Source organism: Phaethon lepturus, unplaced genomic scaffold (assembly GCF_000687285.1).
Source record: "Phaethon lepturus isolate BGI_N335 unplaced genomic scaffold, ASM68728v1 scaffold6039, whole genome shotgun sequence".
NCBI lineage: Eukaryota > Metazoa > Chordata > Aves > Phaethontiformes > Phaethontidae > Phaethon > Phaethon lepturus.
Genome location: NW_010562637.1, coordinates 1 through 18,181, shown reverse-complemented (window position 1 = coordinate 18,181; position 18,181 = coordinate 1). Strand labels below are relative to the sequence as shown.

The window sequence follows — 18,181 nt, the reverse complement described above, 5'->3', positions numbered from 1 at the left end:
AGGCCTTCCTCACCCTCAGCTACGCACCATATCCCTTGCTGCCTGAACTCAGGGGCATTCTCCACCGCCTCGGCTCACAGCTCCAGGCAAGGAGGTAACATCGTACGTTCCAGGGCTCCATGTTCAATGAGCAAGGACTAACCATAGGAAGCCAAGGCTGAGCCAACACCACTTATTTCTCTGGGTCAGGATTAGGGCTGGCCAAGAATTTCTTGCCCCAAGTACTCATGATTTCCCACAAATTTAAGAGGTGCAAAGCAGCTGTGCCATGAACATTTCAGGGAGTTTGCAGTGAAACAAGAGCTCTTATACTAGGACAGCAGACGATCAAAGCACAGATACCCTCCAAAGGCCTCACTTCAACAGCTTCACCAAGAGTACTGAGCTGTAAGTGCCTCCTCTGCCACCGAAAGGCTATAATGGCCAATCTGAAGCCCCCCACACCATCACTGAATCCAGGTACCTCTGACTCCAATTTGAAGATAAAGCCACTGGATCTCAATACACAGCTAGGTTTTTTTTCCTCCTCTATGTACTTGACCCAGCCGAAGACAGGCTTCCTAATAAACTGTCATTAAATCTAGCAAAACCAAGACCAGGACAACTGCTAACAGTGCAGTCACTATTTTGGACAGCTAAACAACATCTGGAGAATGAAGAAAGGTCACGGCAGAGGCACGTGTCTATGCACAGCCCTGATGATATAACGAAGATAATAGCCCGAACCCATCACCTGAATAGGTGGAACATTTCCATATTTGAGAAAATATCAATGTGGGAAAGGGATTCTAAGTCCTTTGCTAATCTTCTTTGCACAACTCTAAAAATACAGCAGCCGAAGATGCCTGAGATCATATGAAGGACAGCTGAAGAACCACACTGCAGTCATAATAAAGTTGGATTGTTAACTGAAACTGAGGCAAAACGAAATATTTTACTTTTTTTCAAGCTGTTGCCAGAACTAGTTAATTTTCTCCTCCTCTCCGATTCTGCAGCGTGCAAGGTGAACAACAGAATATGCCAGGCAAATGAAAGGCACAGAGTACTTAATATTAGTTTGTTTTAATACTTTGGCTGCTAATCTGCCTGCATTTGCTCTTCCATCTCCTTGCTGCAGTAACTCTAGATTAACATGCTCGCTTTGTACCCAAAACAACCCTTTCACAACAGCTGGTGGTGCAGGCCCACCAGTGTCCTTCCCTAAATCAAGCTATTTTTTCCCAGATTCCTTAAAAAAGGATTGTTGCAAAAACCAGTGCAATGTTGAGGTTGTTTTTTTGTCATGGACTCTATACATAATGTGACCGACATACAAATGTCATTTAAATTTTTGCAGTTATCTCCCTCGGACTGAAATGATACATTAAATTTCACAAGAGAGCTGGGTGAAGACAGAGGGATTTGGGATCTGTCTAAACTCCCCAAGGTATTTCACTTGGAAATATAACCGATTGGTTTTGGGTGCATCTGAAGTGTAAAAACAAACCACAAAACAAAAACATTTACATAGAGATGACAGCCTGTTGGAATTAAAAATTTCAAAAAAAGGAGAAAATAAATGAAAAAAATGTACAAGTGAAGCAATTTCTAGCTAAAAAAAATTTAAAACACACAGGAAAGTCATAACAGATACTCAAGGTTTCGGTAGTGTCAGATCTTCCTTTCACGCAGGAGGGAAGACAAGGGAAATTTGTGCAAGGCTGCAGTGCACGTGTTTGTGTGAACATGCCGCTGGCACGACCTGCCCTGCTATCACGAAGCGCCTCGGCGCACGTGCTGCGGCAACACGCGTGGCCAAGCAGCCACGGGGTCTTCCACGGCACGGGGTGCTGGAGAGGGGGGTCTCTCCAGTCTTACCGCCTAAACCCAGATTAGTGGTAGCACAGACAAGGCTATTTCAAACTACTTACGCAGTGGCCTCTGCATCCCAGTCCAAGACCCCTTCGTGCCACAGGAGCTGACAAATGATTAATCACACCAAGCAACGATTAATCAACAGTGATATGGCTGACTATGAAATCAGCAGAGTGCTTTGACCAAGGTTTTGCCCTGCAGTCTCCTGGAAGATGAGTCTGAGTGGTTTTACCTACGCTAGCCAAAATGATTATGGGACCAACACTGTGATAGATGAAAACAACTTGGGAGAAGAGAGTCTTGGAGGACAATGCAAGGAAGCCACACTAAAGTGTCCTAAGTTGGTCAAATACACAATAACCAGTACAAAGAAATGCATCTGTGAGAAGAGATTGCCCTGAAGGCCAGCCAGCTGCCAAACAAGAACAGGTTACACAAGAATACAAGTGTCAAAAACAAAAAGTGACATTCTGAAGCCTCACAACCACAGAGAAAAGGGGAAATTACTCTCCTCTACAAGCCCTCTATTACACCTACTTAACTCCTTCCCCTCCAGAGCACAGAGGTCCTCTCCAAGTCCTTCCTAGCACCAAGGTGTTAGACGTATCGATGGTGCAAGCGTGTTCCTGCTCCCCCGCCAGTTTAACCTCCTGTAGACTGACGATAGCTGCACCGCTGCCGTGGCCTACACGATCCAGAGGACATGGCCGGAGAGCAGGATCTTTTATAACAGCTACTCCTGTTTCTCCTCTGCAGGTTTCAACATCCTTCTCTAGCAAGTGACCTTGAAATCAATTCCACAACAGAAGCCTTAGGAATCCAAAGCAATAGGGACGTCCAAGCACTGAATTACTGCATGAAACAAAACACCTCAAAAACCAAATTCTCCCACGCCCATCGAGGCTCCTGACACTTTCTTTCAGCCCAGTGTCTGCTGGGTCCTGAGTGGTTCCAACATGCTCCAACAAGAGGCAGCTTTTGTTAGATGATCTAGTTCCATACCTCAATATCCTAGAGGGAATGTTATCCTCTTAGTCTTGGGGCTGCAAACTGACTCCCAGGGCAGCAGTTCTGGCTTTCTCCCCACACTAGTCCCCTAAAAGAGTTGATTCTTCAAGCTTCTCACTAATACACCGCAAACGGGCAACCTAGTTTGGATTCTCCCTATCAGCATGCAGACCCTTTAGCAAAGTATAGCTCAGCTATTGGGGAAAATTACATTGTGTAGAACACATGAAGGAACTAAACTTACACACCTGATGTAGACAGACACTGTTATAGTCAATATTATACGAATATGTTACAAGGATAAGACTTCATCCTTGTGGTAAGAGCTAAAACACTTCAAACTTTCATGATCAAACACAGAGTTTAAATCTGTATTAACGAGATTCCTCAAGGCCATGTTACAGCCGTGTGCAGAGTGCCAGGATAAAGGAAGAAAATGGACATCTATGTTCAGATGAACAGGAAGTCAGGAGGAGATATGATACCAGGTTTTGAGACAGACATGTCCAGATCATCATCCTTTTGAAAAGAGATGATGAGAAGCAAGATAAGACCCCTCATTACTTTTAAATAGAAAGTGGATGCATTTGGACTACTTTGATACTAGCTAATGACACATAAATATGTCTCCAAATTCAGGTGTTTTCAAATTATGGCTTTCTAGGAAAACGTAATCATTTCATCTTGCAGTACCTCCTACTACTTGGTCTAACCGCTGAAGGGAACCACAGGGTCTGCATTCACCAGACAATAATCCATTTACTTTGTAATCACTAGAACAGATACCAGCTTCTCACTAACCATAGTAGCACAAAAAAAAAACCCCACACGTGAAAAAATTGGGAGACGGGAGGGCTCAAATGGATATTTGGGGTGCAGAAATGCACTGAAGTGAGGGAAAAGGGAACTTCATTTTAAGGAGGCACGAAGCATCTGCAGAGTAGCAGAAAAAGTCTTTGGGGTCTGAGAAAAAAACCAAAACACTTTTGCTGGAAAGCAGAGAAAAAGATTTGCCAGTGAGAAGTCCACTGGACCACAGTACCCAGGCTACAAACATTGACCCAGTGTTATTTCTCCATGGACTACAGCCAATAATTTGCCTCATTTCTTCAGATTTTGGTGAAAGAAACAATTCAGGGAGCAGCAGCTGTCTATTACAATACAGGCACAACTGAGTGACACAGCAAACCTACTAAAACCAGGACGTGCACCGCAGCTGCACAAAGCTATCCCAGGAAACTACCAACGTGCCTGACCTCCTGTCTGAGAGGAAACAACATCCCATTCAAGCAATTCTCCTCTAGCATTCTCCTCTGCTTACCAGAGAGAAGAAACTTGGTGGTGGAGCAGTTCAAGTGACAAACAGCACAACGCATCAGCCTTTACAAATAGCTACGGAAGCGACGCCTTATCCAGGAACCATTGCTAGCTGGTTGGACAGATTTGCCACAGCCCATTGTGGAAAGAAATAGGAGGGCAAGGAAGTAGACATCTCAGGTGACCAACACCTTAAAGAGCAAAACAGCAATCAAGTGTTACATCACACACTGCTCAGTGAATCACCCCAAAAATCAAGAAGGCTGGCTTACAAAGTAATGCCTAGTTGGAAAAACAATCTGTCATTGCCAGAAGCTGCTGTGAGAATTTATACAAACTGGCCATAATTCAGGGTCAAAATTGGGCAGGTCACTGTGCTTTGCAGTTTAAAAAAAAAGAAATCCATGCTGGTCAAGATGTAACAATCGATAATGATTCTAAATTTTCTCACCTCTTTTAGTCCCCCTTCAAGAGCTTCCTACTGGTCTTCTGCACCTGCACACTCAGTAGAAAAGGGTCACTCCTGGAATATTAGATAATGGTGCTGCCTCCAGCTATGTGCGTCTCCTTGTGCTATACTGCCGTGCCATTGAACTACAGCTTGCTTTAGAGCTCATCCATTCCAGCACTAGACGGCACTGACCAGATTAAGCTTGAGACACCATTCATCCTTCAAGGAACTAAGCCTCCGTGGTGCAGCTGGACAGGTGATTAAAGAGAACAGGGACTATCCTGTATAGACTCTTTGAACGATCAAATCACTGTAAATCTTCTCTCCAATCCACACATAATGCCAGCACCATCCGCTCCTAAACCATTCTTGTCAAGCAAATGGAGTCCTAGCAGTGGCAATGCAAAGCTATCAGAGACTTGCATGATCCCCACAAGGCAGACTAAGCAGGCCAGATGTGCAGAATTTGCCAGCAGTTCTCCAGAACTCTGCAAGAATAAGCAGTTCTTCCACCCGTTTCCACCAGCTGTGGTAGACAGCATTCACCAAACATTTTCTACTCACCTGAGGGGAAACATCCCACACCATACCCTCAAGAGAAATGTCAGCTCTTTGCTCAGCCTGATTATTGCTCACTCTCAACCTGCTTAACACCAGGAGGAGGTGGTGGCAGGGCACAGGGACTGAACTCACAAATACAGCTGTGAAGAATCATCCCAGCTGACACAGAGATCATTACTTTCAGATTTTTCTTGCCAAATGCTTCTTAACAGTAAGATGTGATATTTATAGTTTATCTTGACAGCATGGTTTCAAACCATCAAGTAACACTGAAGCATCATGTCTTGAGTCAACACTAGATCCCCTGTAAGTGCATAAAACATTAACCCAGTAGCTTCTGCTAGTGACAAACTTACCTTCAAAACATGGCAAGAAGAGACAAGGGAACCTGTCATCTTTAAAATACCTGGCACAGACCGTGGCTGCAGACAGGCCATCTGCATCCAAAGATGATTTATTTGTCTGCACTCCAGGGACAAGTTCTAACAATCTAACAAGCTCCAACCTAACAATCCTGCCAGAGAGAATAGATTCTGTTTTGTAGGGGAGTATCCATTTCTTAACTACTGCTCAGATTACTATCAGGACATTTCATGTCACGTGTGACATGGACTGAACACCAAAGAATAGCTATTTTAAAGCTTCTTCCCCCTTGCACATTGGTTCTCTCAATCTCTAGGGCACTGTCAACCAGAAATACCATTTCAGACAGCATCTGACAACTGTGTCATTACCTACGTCACAGCAGCTCCAAAGGAGCTTTCGAGCACTGGGCATGCAGGCTACATGCTACAAAGCTCTACCGCATGTCATCTGCGGCTATCCAAGGACTCGGTGGGTAGCAGGTGACTGCAGGAACCTCTTCTCTGGCACTCCTGCAGATGCTGCACTCGGAGCTCCACTCCAACCTCTTTGGCTGCTCTGCACAGCCCTCTGATCAGCTGCACCATCACTGCTGCTTCAGAGTGATTCCAGCTGCCAGAAACTGCTCTGCTCTCCCTGCAGCAAGTGCTCTTCTGGTTCCACAGTTCATTCTTGAAGGCAGAGGCTATGAACCAGCATCAAACATTTTAGTTAAGATTCTACTTTTCTTTATTTAAAACCAGCCTGTGACGATACGAGAATAATGACAACAACTTGGAGCTCCAGATGGGGATATTCCAGTCTGTAATTACAATTAAGTGTATGGGAACCCCCAAAAATGTATTCTGTGGTGCATTTGTGCTGTAGGCACTGTAAGACATTGCGCTGTAGTTGACCTAGACAGACAATCTGCGAATCCTTTGTAGCAAGACAGCAACAGCCTTTCTGAGACCTGGATGGGCTGTGAACACACACATTGAACTTGTCAGTCTAAACAAACCCACAGAACTAACGTGATCCTTGCTAGACATCAGTCTGCTTGTACACTATACTGCTTTCGCACGCCATTTTATCTGTTACCAATGTGTACTGCAAGCTGTTTGGGCCACACTGCGGTGCCTACCCAGCAAAAGAGAGCTCAAAGGTTCTGCTGCAAAAGCATCACCACATCAGTCAGTGAAATACTGAATCCTTTAAGACACCACAGCATTAGAGAAGAGAGCATGCACGATATATCAGGACTTAAGCAGTCTCTCTGTACACTCAATGTGCTAAATGCAACAGGAAGAAGTCATTAAATAAAGCTGCTTAAAGATCTAACATCTTTAACACTATGCATGTTGATGCTGAAAAGGCACAAATAAAAGCAATTTTGAAAAGGTGTATGGAAAGCAATTCTAGCTGTCAGGACCTGGACCTCAGTATTCAGAGTTTCTTCTCCTGCAGCTAAACCTGACAGCTAAAATAACAAGGAGCTGCTTTCAATTAGACTACATATACAACCCTCACAACACCGTTGGCACAAAAGAATGTCAGGAAGATTGCGAAATAAATGATGCATTTTTGTTTTAGTCGTACCAGATGTTTGACTCTTGCATGTAACTGTGGGCTAGATCCGCAACTGCTGTAAGTGAGCAAAACTTCGGCGACTGCAAAGCAGCTTTGCCAGTGTGCAAATAGCTAGCGTAGTCAACGCTGAGCAGCTGGTGGATCAGCCTATTATTTGGGGGGGCAAGAGTGAGGACCCTTGCCAAATCCAGTGACTATCAGCAAGACTGCTTCAGTAGCATCAGGCATGAGAGACATCTCACAGGGACTGCAGATGATTGCTTCTGATGGGCTATGACCCTGTGTTAGAGGATGAGAGTAAAGACGATGGAGAAGGAATACTCTCCGCTACTCACTCCATGTGAAGTAATTTTCTGACTCCAAATAAACCAGCAACATTTGTAGCCTAAACGAAATTTCCCACCCAGCTTGTTACTGCCCCCAACACTCAAACCACACTGGGAAGAAAGAGAAGTATATGCCACCCTGGTTCCATTAATTTCCTTGATTTTTCAGGTAAGGTAAAGTAGAACTCCAGATCAACTGCATGCAAACAACACTGAATTGCCACTAAAACTAGAAAACAGTCACAGACCTGCTTGGAAGTACAGGTGGCAGGCCAGGACCTCCGATGACCAAGCTTTCCTTGCAGACACAGGTGGGGAAATCATGAGCTGCCACCTAACAGATCTGTTAGAGTCTGAGTGATGCCAGAGATAAGAAATGCCTGTATACCACACATACACCCACAGAACCACCGTCCCCCCCACCCCAAACTAATGTTGCACGTAGCAGAAACTCCCTAGACTGAAGAGTACCACTCAACCAGCGCAGTGAGAAAGACACACCACTGCTGTCCATGCATGCATTTTCAAGAGATCGGGCTCGCAGCAGCTCTTATGTGTCAACACATGCTGTGGGCAGCACCAAGAAATGAGGTCGAGCAGAGAGAAGCACTGACTCACACCGTACACATACGAGGCTCAAGAGCAGTTTCATCTTAAGCACGGAGTACAACTGGTACATGCAATGAGAGCTAATGCTATTGCAAACTTCCAAATGCCTGATCTTTGTTCCATCTTTTCAAAAGCATGACATATTTTTAGATAACAGTAGTAAACCTCTCAAAGCCTGCAAACATAAAGCTGATACCCTGTATGCAGTAAGCTTAAATGTCAAGTTACATATATATTTTCACATATACATATAGCTTTTAACTAAACCCAGCCTTTAACCTACTAGTTTTGTGTTTTGCAGAGCTTTTGTTTCATAGAAGAGATAAAATCTCAGATAGTAAAGTGACGAAAGGTTTGATTTAGTTCAAGGTGTAAAACCTGCAAGCAGAACATCCCCCTTTTCGGGATCTGCATCCTTTACCATTCCCTTGGCACCAGGCTGTGCAGAAAGACCCCTCACTTGCAGTGGAAACCATAAACTGCTATTAGGAGCAAGAAGAGCTGAACGTGAAGTGCATTGTAAATGTGGCAAGAGAAACAATTGACAGAAGCGCTGTCATGAAGTTTCTCATTTACACCGCTATTGCAGCAACTCAAACTACACATCAAGTACAGAAGACCATGTAAGAGCCCCTGGGGGTGTTATTTCAGCTTTCGGAACCATCCTAAGCAAGCTTAGTGTATACTATAAAGTATGTGAAAATGGCAGATGTCAGTTGTAAGCATGAAGGGCTGAGTGCACTACTAAAATTAACGGCAACAAAACTCCCTACGACTTTAAAAGCTGAAACTCTCCAGCTAAATCTATCTCATCTGACCTAATAATTCACTGGCAACAAATAATGTTAAATATGCAATCTCTCTTTTAGCTCTGTTTCCCGTACAACTATGCATTTTGGACTTGCTCACCCAAATCAAATTCTCATCTCCCTATATATATATAAAGAGAAGGCTCACGACAATTTACATCAGAGGAAGTTATCACTCAGGAGCTATGTGGCAGAATTACCTCTCCTTCTGGACTTTTTCCCCTCATCATAACATTTTAGTAAAAAAAAAACCAAAATCTTTTAGCTTTAAAACTACAACTACTACACAAAGAAAACAAAAAGTATGTTTATACTTGGGGGTTTTCTTGGCTGTAAAATAAAATCAGGAGACATGCAGTCTCAAACCTGCTGATCTAATTGAAGAGAAGACAAGATCAGGCCCAGAGAGGCATGGAAACCCATTTGAGGGAACAGCTCCATTTAAAAGGAGACACACACACACACACACACACACACACACACAAAAGAAGAGAGAGGTAAAACGGAAAGGAAAAAACACAGCAAGATAACAAAGCATAACAAATGATAAGGTTCTTTCCAAGTGTAAGGGATAAAGATGTCAGGCACTGGTTATAATTTGAAGAGCGTAACATTTTTGATCCTTCAATGCGAGTGCATATTAGGAACAAAGCAGGTAAAAACGACTATTGGGAACACACCCAAGCACACACACACACACATAAACACACACACACACACACACACACACACACACACACACACACACACACACACACAAAAAAACACAAAAGAAGAGAGAGGTAAAACGGAAAGGAAAAAACACAGCAAGATAACAAAGCATAACAAATGATAAGGTTCTTTCCAAGTGTAAGGGACAAAGATGTCAGGCACTGGTTATAATTTGAAGAGCGTAACATTTTTGATCCCTCAATGCGAGTGCGTATTAGGAACAAAGCAGGTAAAAACGACTATTGTGAATTTGGACAGGTGTTGAAAGATAGTCTTTTGTTTAAATCTTTTTAGAAGGGAGGACAAGAGAAAGAAAAAGTTCAGAACTCCTGAATGGCCAGAGAGACTTGGTAAGCTGATTCCTTTTTACTTCCTCAGATGCACAGGACTGGCAAAGAGAGCAAGAAGGGAATGCGCTCCTCCCTCCAAGAACTTGGAAGATACATCAAATCTACTGCCTGCAAATGCCAGAATACAAGCTGCAGAAGTATTATGAAGCAGCAGAGTGTAAATCCATAGACAATTATCCAGAGACACACACAACAACAAAGGTATTAACAGTAAAAGCACCGGCTCATCTGTCAAGCACAGCCCTGTGCTGTCTAGAGGATGAGCTGCACACACATGCACTCTGTACAAGCCCAAGGAAGATAAATTGTGTTTCTCATGGCAGGGCTCAACAAAAGGCATGGGAAACACTGCGTGTTTGAACAAGGCCAGGAAGCAATGAATCATTTGCCTCATTTGGCTATGACAACCCTATTTCTCAGGCCCTCATATCTGAACGAAGCACACGCACTGTTTTCTATAGTGGGGTCCAAACATCCGAGGTTCTGGGGAAAAATACTTTTCCTAACAAACAAAACTTACCTCATGACATAGCCTGAAGAGACCACAGGAAGTATGACCCTCCCCGTCATACAGATGAGGAATCAAGCACAAGTGTATCAGGCTGACGGGTGCATAGAGAACCGTGAAATAAGGAGGTGTCCTGAGGTCACCCACATGACCTCTGCTTTCCTACCATTACCCACGGTATGGATCCTTGGCACTCCAAAGGTTCACGCAAAGCATTTGAGAGGAAAAGATGAAAGCAGCTGAAGATCAGGTTCCCAGGGCCGAGGAGGCTGCTGTCAGATCTGTGTTGAAGCGGATTAACAGCAATGCCACGTGCCGAGGAGCGAAACGGCTTCGCTGTACGCCCACTCTCCCTGCAAAACTTCCAGCGACTGACAGCTAGCGCCTGACAGCTCTGTGCAATCTGCCCTGCCTCCACACAAATGGAAGACTCCATCTGAACACATCAAATGCGACGAAGCCTGCATCCAACTCCGCCTGCATGGGCTGCCTCTAGATCGAAACAGTACTCTGTAACACCAGTCTTCACAATAAAGCAGATCCTGCTGTGAACACATGGTTTTTACAGGACATTAGAGCAGGACTAAGGGGTTTATATTCAGCTCCCTACTGCACTACACAGTCCTTTGGGTGACCCTGGGCAAGTAACTTGATCTTCATAAGAAAGAGGACTAATAACTTTGCTAAGGTAATGGGAATTTGAGTTTGCTGAACAACTAAAGGATGACATTTACAATCCCAGCCCTGAAATCCCAGAGAACTTTAAGTCCTGTTATGTTGAAAAACTGAAAGCAAATAAAACTAAACCACTCGAAAAATAAACCCATCAAACCTTGATCTTTAGGCATTCTGCTAACAAGCTTACAAAGGATTTGTCTAGAGGCAGCCCTTCTATATTAGCAGCCTATCTATTGACGGGCATCTGGTGTTAGGTTTACCCTGCTGATACAGGAATGTGGAGAGGTATGCATAGAGCGAAGACCACCAGTATCTTCATAACAAGCACCAGTGTCTTATTCTAATGCAGGATACACTGAGAGAGCAAAGAACACGGCCAGAAAAGTTTCAACTGCCACAGACATCAGCCCCAGGCTGGCTGGGGCACTTCTACAGCACGTTACTGGCTTGGCTGTTAACAGACCTGGCAAATCGAGGCGGGGGCGGGAAGGGGGAGGGGTGCAATTTGGGAGGGAGCCCAACTGTCAAAAAAAGAGTGTTCATTTTGGTCATCAGAGAGCAAAGTGAATGACAACTACTCTCATCTGAAGAACTGCTGCTACCTTTGGGGTCCATTAATCTCTCCCACAGTTTTACCTATTGAAGTAATAGTTGGATAAAACAAATCTTACGGCACTTATTTCTCAGGAATCTAGAAGAGGCAACGTTGTCAAGAGGAATGCAATGCATTACTTCAGGCTCTCCCTTCCATTCATGGGAATGACATCAGCTACCTGAAATGGCTATAGCTTTCCAGCTTCATTCTTGATCTCTAGTTGACTAAAAAATTGGTGTCCTTGTTCAACAGGGAAGAGAGACAATGGAGAAAGCAGCTAACTAAAAGTGGCAAATACTAAGTCTCAGGGATCCCTACAGCAGACTGAAATGCCCAACAGATTACAAAAGAAAGCCTTGCAAGAGTCTATAAGCACGCATCTCAGATAAATGCCTAAATGCTCAGTGCTGCCCTTGAAATGCAAACAGCAAACCTTTCAGAAGGATATTTGCACATTGAAGAGGACTTGCACCTTGAAGAGCAGTGTAAGTCCAGAATATCACAAACATCGTTAAACTCTACCTAAGGAAGCTGCCATGGTCACATTAGCTTTCTGCATCACCAGCAAGAGAACTTCTATCACTCAAGGGGCCCTCAAGCCCCTTGTGGAAATCAAAGTTTAGAGAGAGATCTCCCAACACTTCAATCACAGAGTGAACAGGGAAGAACAATACGAAGAATTTTTCCAAAGATTTCTAGCTTTTAACCAAATCAAAAAGCTCTGTATGATTTAGAATCAAGTTCTAGATACATACACCCTACAATATGGACCGGGATCATATCTAGAGAGATTCTAAACTGAATGGCATTTAGTGATAAGGCGAAGGCTGTGTCTGGCCACAAACTGACCCTGTCTATCTGAATGTCACGATTTTTTCCTTCCTTGTGAAGAAAGTTGGGGTTTGTTGCATTCCTCCCCCCCCACCCCCATCAATGACTAAACTGCCTCTCAAGATACTGAGATGTTTATTCTTATTTTTCACAGAAAACTGAAGAAAGGACAAAAAGATAATGAGACCTAAACCTCTGTTCCCACAATGTACCTGTAAGGTTGCCACAAAGACATGCTAGCTAAAACTGCAGTGCCTCACCTCCCACTAGCCTGAGGTTGCAACCCTTAGCAGCTGGAGAAGAAAAAGTGCTGAGTATTACTCACTGCCATGACGAGCTCAAAAGGATATTTGTAGACTCGAACTGGGGACTGGTATTTCTGCACCATTTTTACTACACACCTGTAATAGAAAGAAATTGGAACATTTTAGATTCCTTACACCAACCACCACAATACATTCTAGCAATTTTCACAAGCAGACCTTGCTAGAAGCCTTAACTCTTTCTCACAAATAGAGAGGAGGAAGCATATTAGGTAGAGTATCTTGCCTAGCATGGCTTAGCAAGTCAGTGGCAGAGACAGAACAAAAGCCAGGTCTTTGCAGTGCCAGCCCAGTACTGTGTCCAGCACATGGTAGTGTCCTCTGCTGCTTCCCAACACGACTGCAGTAAATTCAACGTAGAGCTCCAACAAAACTCACGACAATTAAAGCCCAAAACAGAGATGTAAAGCTAGAATCAATTGTACTCTGGAGAAGGAGCCTGTCTTAGGAGCTTGGCAAAGCTTAAGTGGCCATACTTCCTTCTATCCCCCTTTTCTGCATTACATTTACAATCATTGTGCAAAATCCCCCTTGTTGAAAGCTTCCACAACCTCCCATATTTTGTTATTTTAAATGCTTTTGTGCAAAGTAGCATTCAGTTGCTTTAACCCACTAAAAGAAAAAGGAAACAGCATGCTTAAAGAACATGCCTGACGCTAAGCCAGCAATCACATCCCACTGACTGGATGCCCACTGCTTCCAGCTGAACTAAGGAAATAACTGCAAGCAATGGGAACAATTCAGTTCTCAGCATTTCATTTCTCCTAGCCACCTCTCACTGTTCTCATCAGGATTCCTCCCCCAGACTCTCTTGCCGGTGTTTTAACCCTCAAATATGCATCAATAACCAGCATCTCAAGGAAGTACATACACCGTTAAAACAAAAGGTTATTAGGCTGCTTTCTGCAACTGCTTTAGGTTCCGTTATATCGCTCCTATTAATACCATCTATGAACATCAGGAACACAAAAGACTGGACGGCTGGTTTGAGACACTGTGCTGATTCCACCCCACTCAAATTCCACTGCTAAACAGACACAGCCCTCGGCAACATGACGCAGTGTAGCACTGAAGTCAACAGTCAGAGCATTAAGACGACTTATCCCTGACATTTTATGCCCCAAAATGGAGGTGAAACATTAATTAAAGGGCAAACAGTAATAGATTCCCCCTCAGAAAGACTGCTGCAAAATGCCATTACAAAGTAAAAATCTGAGCAAGGGAGAGGGGAAAAAGACTTTAAAAAGTTTGAGTACCTGAGAACAGGGAATGTTTGTAGAAGAAGGGTCTCACAATCAGGCAATTACTCTGCAGAGGACCACGCTACCCAAGGAACAATGTTCAGGACTTGCTGGATCTCTAGGAGTCTTACTGGTACTAAAAGCCAGTCCACGTAGAACAAGTAAACGCAGAGAGAATGCATCAGCAGAGCATCCAACTCAAACTGAAGTGAGCGGAGCAGGGACAAGCAAACACCCAGGAAGCCTGGGCTGCTATCACATATCAGATACCCAAGCCAAGAAGCACGGGGCACCTTGTAACGCAACTCTGTAATATGATTATGCAAGCGCGATACCTAGACTGTGCGGGAACCTTCCGAGTAAGTGCAAATATAGCAAGAGAAGCCTCATCAAGTGTATTTAGCTGCCTGTTCTGACCTCGCCTGCTAAACCAGGAATTCCTGCACCTATGTAGGAGGGGGTCAGGGACCTCTGCAGGAGGAAGTCTGAGGACAGACCAGTCAGTCTAGAATCACCCACGGCCCAGAAACAAAGTCACCAGCAATGAAACAGCAGGATGGCACAAGCTGTAGTTCAACAGCCTCAACCATGCTGCTTGGACACATCTGTTGCTCCCTACCAGCTGCAATACCCGATTGCCACGGTTTACTGCCCCAGACTTCTCTAGTGGAGGGAAGTTTGAGAAAAAGAGCCAGTGACCATTATACCCATGGGAAGCTGTGGAAGAAAGGCAGCCAACAACTCAACGCCTGCCCTAGAAACCTTTCATACCTTGGGGAAAATGCAGTGGCAGACCTTCTACGCCCTCTCCTCAAAACAGAGCTGTGACACAGTCATTCTGCTTCTCAAAGCAAGAAGGACTCCAGCTATAACTCCTGGAGGAAGAAAAAAAAAATCAGAAACGGCAGTGCAAGGTAGCTACTCAGTGCACACAGATACAGAGGGATGACTAGCACTGGTAATAAATACGATTTTCAGGTGTTACCTCTGGGCAGTTGGGCCATATTAGCTAAAGGCATGCACCCTCATAGGGCTTTAGAGCCAAAAAGACAGACGTGTTTTTAAAGTCATCTCATGTATTCCACCCAAATTCTAAATGGTTTTGTTCAACCACCTTGTAAAGAAAACCAGAAAGAAACTATACAACTACAGAATATGTCTGCTCCTTAAACACCCATCACACCACTCCAGCCTCTACAGTGGCCCAGGCTACCTGCTCTACTTCGTATTGGCATCTGGCTAAAAGCACATATCCGGAAACACAGCTCAGCTGAAGTGCAGTGACTCACTAAACTGCAGCTTGATCACTTAGAAACCCCAATCCACAGCTGGAGGCAGACCTGTAGCCATTCACTGGGTAACACCGGGGAAGAGCATGATTTCAGCTGGCCAAGCCCAGTGCAGTTTGTAAAAACTCAGAGAGGATGGAGCTGTCAATGCTTGAAGCAACATATCTAGCTAATAATTACTTCAACCATCCCAATTAGATACTAAAAGCGTTTCAGTTTCTGCACACCTGAACACAGAAAACAGCAGCAGCTACCACACTTCCCAAAGCATCCCGTGACACACTGACAGCAGTGCCAACAGCATGGAGGCTCAACAGCCCGCAGCGTCCAGCTGGCCTGCGTACCCCCTTTTGCTACAACCCGTACGGCAATTCACAGATGAACCAAACCCTAGAAGGCAGAGAGTTAATTATAAGCTTGGGATACACCAGCTGGCACTGTACCAGGGGAAGGAGGGCATGGAAGGGGGCATGAAATGGAAGGACATGAACCCCTGACGGCACGTGCATTTCCCTGCTGTAACTTTGGTAGCATTTCAGAGAAATGGCAGGTTCTTAAGAAGAAGTGGCATACACACAGCTTGCAAAGCTACCACTACATTATTAGCCGAGCTTGAAGACTGTGAGGGGTCCCATGAGGAATACGCATCACTACACACACAGCAAAGGGAAAGGAGACAGTGGTATTAACTATATGCTTCCATTTTATTTAGAATCATCCACTACGTACCTGAGGGATTTTTCCATATGCTTAACTTTTATTCTACTATTTGTAGGAGAGGCTTGCTTGACTGAATACAGCCAGATGGTTGGAAATCAGAAATTGAGTTTGTATATTAAATATACGTAAAGCCCTGAATCAAAGCCCCCAACCCCTGCTTTTCACCCAGGCTAGTATGAACTCATTCAGCTCTTTCCACATCAGAGTTGCCCGCTGGACAGTGAAACTCAGCGGCGAGCGACTTTATTAACTTCTCCCACCGGTGGTGGCTTCTTTTCAGCTGGAAGAGGACAATTGTGCAATTTTTTTTGGTGGTGTTTTTGACATAGAATAGCCGAAAACAGCAAAATCCCAGACTTCCTTAAATACTATTACAACATGCGAATGCCAGCTGTGGCACCCAGCTAAGCTGATATTTCCAGTTAGAAAAAGGGGGACTCCGCAGGGCTGTAGTCTTTCCTCCCCGCTTCTAGAGGAAGGTGGAGAGAAAGGTGTGTGACATTTCCTCTGCCTTAAACGCCTTTCACTTAGGTAGGTGTTGACACAGTAGTTGATGCTTAACACGCATAATAAGACGGTACCAAGCTATAGGATATTTATGAGAGCTCTTTCACGTAAGAACTTGAGAACAAGTCTTTTGTAGCTTGATATAAGGAAGCCTCGAAGTGGAACGGTGCCAGCATAAGCCTTTACTATCTTTTAGAAGCAGACATCTTCTCAGGCAGGACTTCATCTTAACTCCTGAGAAACACCTACAGTGCAGGGGTGAAGCAGCACGGAGGGCCGCAAGCCAGCTCACTGCCACAGAGCCTAGCCACGGCTCGGTACACCTTACAGAGATGCCTGGAGTCCTGTTGCAGATTATAATCAAAAGACAAGCAACACAAACATGCAAACAACAACATTCACACGTTCTTTACAACACAGTAAGGAACAGTCTCTTTGGCAGAGAGGGGAAGAATAAAAAGGAACAGCGTACAGCAATCAGCTCTCAAAGCCCTGTAAAGCTAGCAGTTTCTTCCATGTATGTATTAAATAAGCTTCATGCCTAATACATGCCCTCACCTTCATCTCATAAGTTAATTTTCTCACCAAAGAACCACCACTGACCTTTTACACACAGCCACATACTAAATCCTTGGTATTGGCCAACCTGCAGCAGTAGGTAAGCTTTCTTGAAGGAAAGCTCCTCGTTCCTTGCCTTGCTACCCCATAGAAAGTCATATCATGCCATTTTATCCATCAACACTACAGCCAATAGTTCAACTGAAGAACGGAGACATGCTTCAGCTTAACACATAAAATAAGAGCAGGACCAGTCAGCAGGTCCCTTGACAGTGCAACAAAGCACCAGCACAAAACTGTTTCAGCTTGCCCCGAGTAAAGCTCGCAGCCATATTTTCTCTGAACACAGGTACGCCGCACGCAGGCTCATTACCCAACTGGACAAGCGATGCCATCAGCACAAACCCCCTTCTCACTGTCCGCAAGCCAATTTTACTACTTGGAGGAGTTAAGCGACCCAGAGCGCAGCACATGCTTGGTTTAACCCTGCCCTAAAGCCAGTGGGGTTTTATATAGAAGCTGACCCAAATACACCAATACATTTAGTAGCACCTCGCCAGGGTCAGCCTTTGTGTCTACAGATACTTCAGGGCCAGTTTTGTTTGGGTTGTTTGGTTTGTTTTGTTTTTTTAACTCTAAGCCCTACAGAGAGCTCGGCAGACAGTGCCCCGCTCTCGGGGAGCGACACCAGCACCGAGGCTGACGCCGGCACGCGAAAGGAGCTGGGGTCCCACTCGCTGCGCCCTCCACGCTGCGGGTGGGCCCACACTGAGGCGGCCCACTCGGGGGCGCCCCCCCGCCAGCGGGAGGGGACCCGACGCTTATCCAACTTCCTCCAGCCAGGAGAGAAACCAGCAAACTTCAAAACCGTATTTTGATTTCTGCTTGTTTGGTTGGTTTTTGGCTTTTAAGTAAACCTGAAGCGATGCTCAGCCAGCCTGCCCCTCACCGCCACCCGGGTTTTCACCCGCTCCCCCCCTAATCTCCGCAGGATTACGGCTAA

The 18,181-nt window shown here is 44.8% G+C and overlaps 1 protein-coding gene across 1 annotated transcript in view; it reads right to left on the bottom strand.

Moving 5' to 3' along the window:
* Positions 1 to 12,928, bottom strand: part of LOC104614246 (SEC14-like protein 5) — a 31,583-nt gene extending 18,655 nt beyond the window's left edge. The window contains exon 1 of the mRNA XM_010294325.1: positions 12,866 to 12,928. Coding sequence (XP_010292627.1) covers positions 12,866 to 12,928 — 63 coding nt within the window. The remainder of the gene's footprint in view (positions 1 to 12,865) is intronic.
* Between the last annotated feature and the right edge of the window lie 5,253 nt (positions 12,929 to 18,181).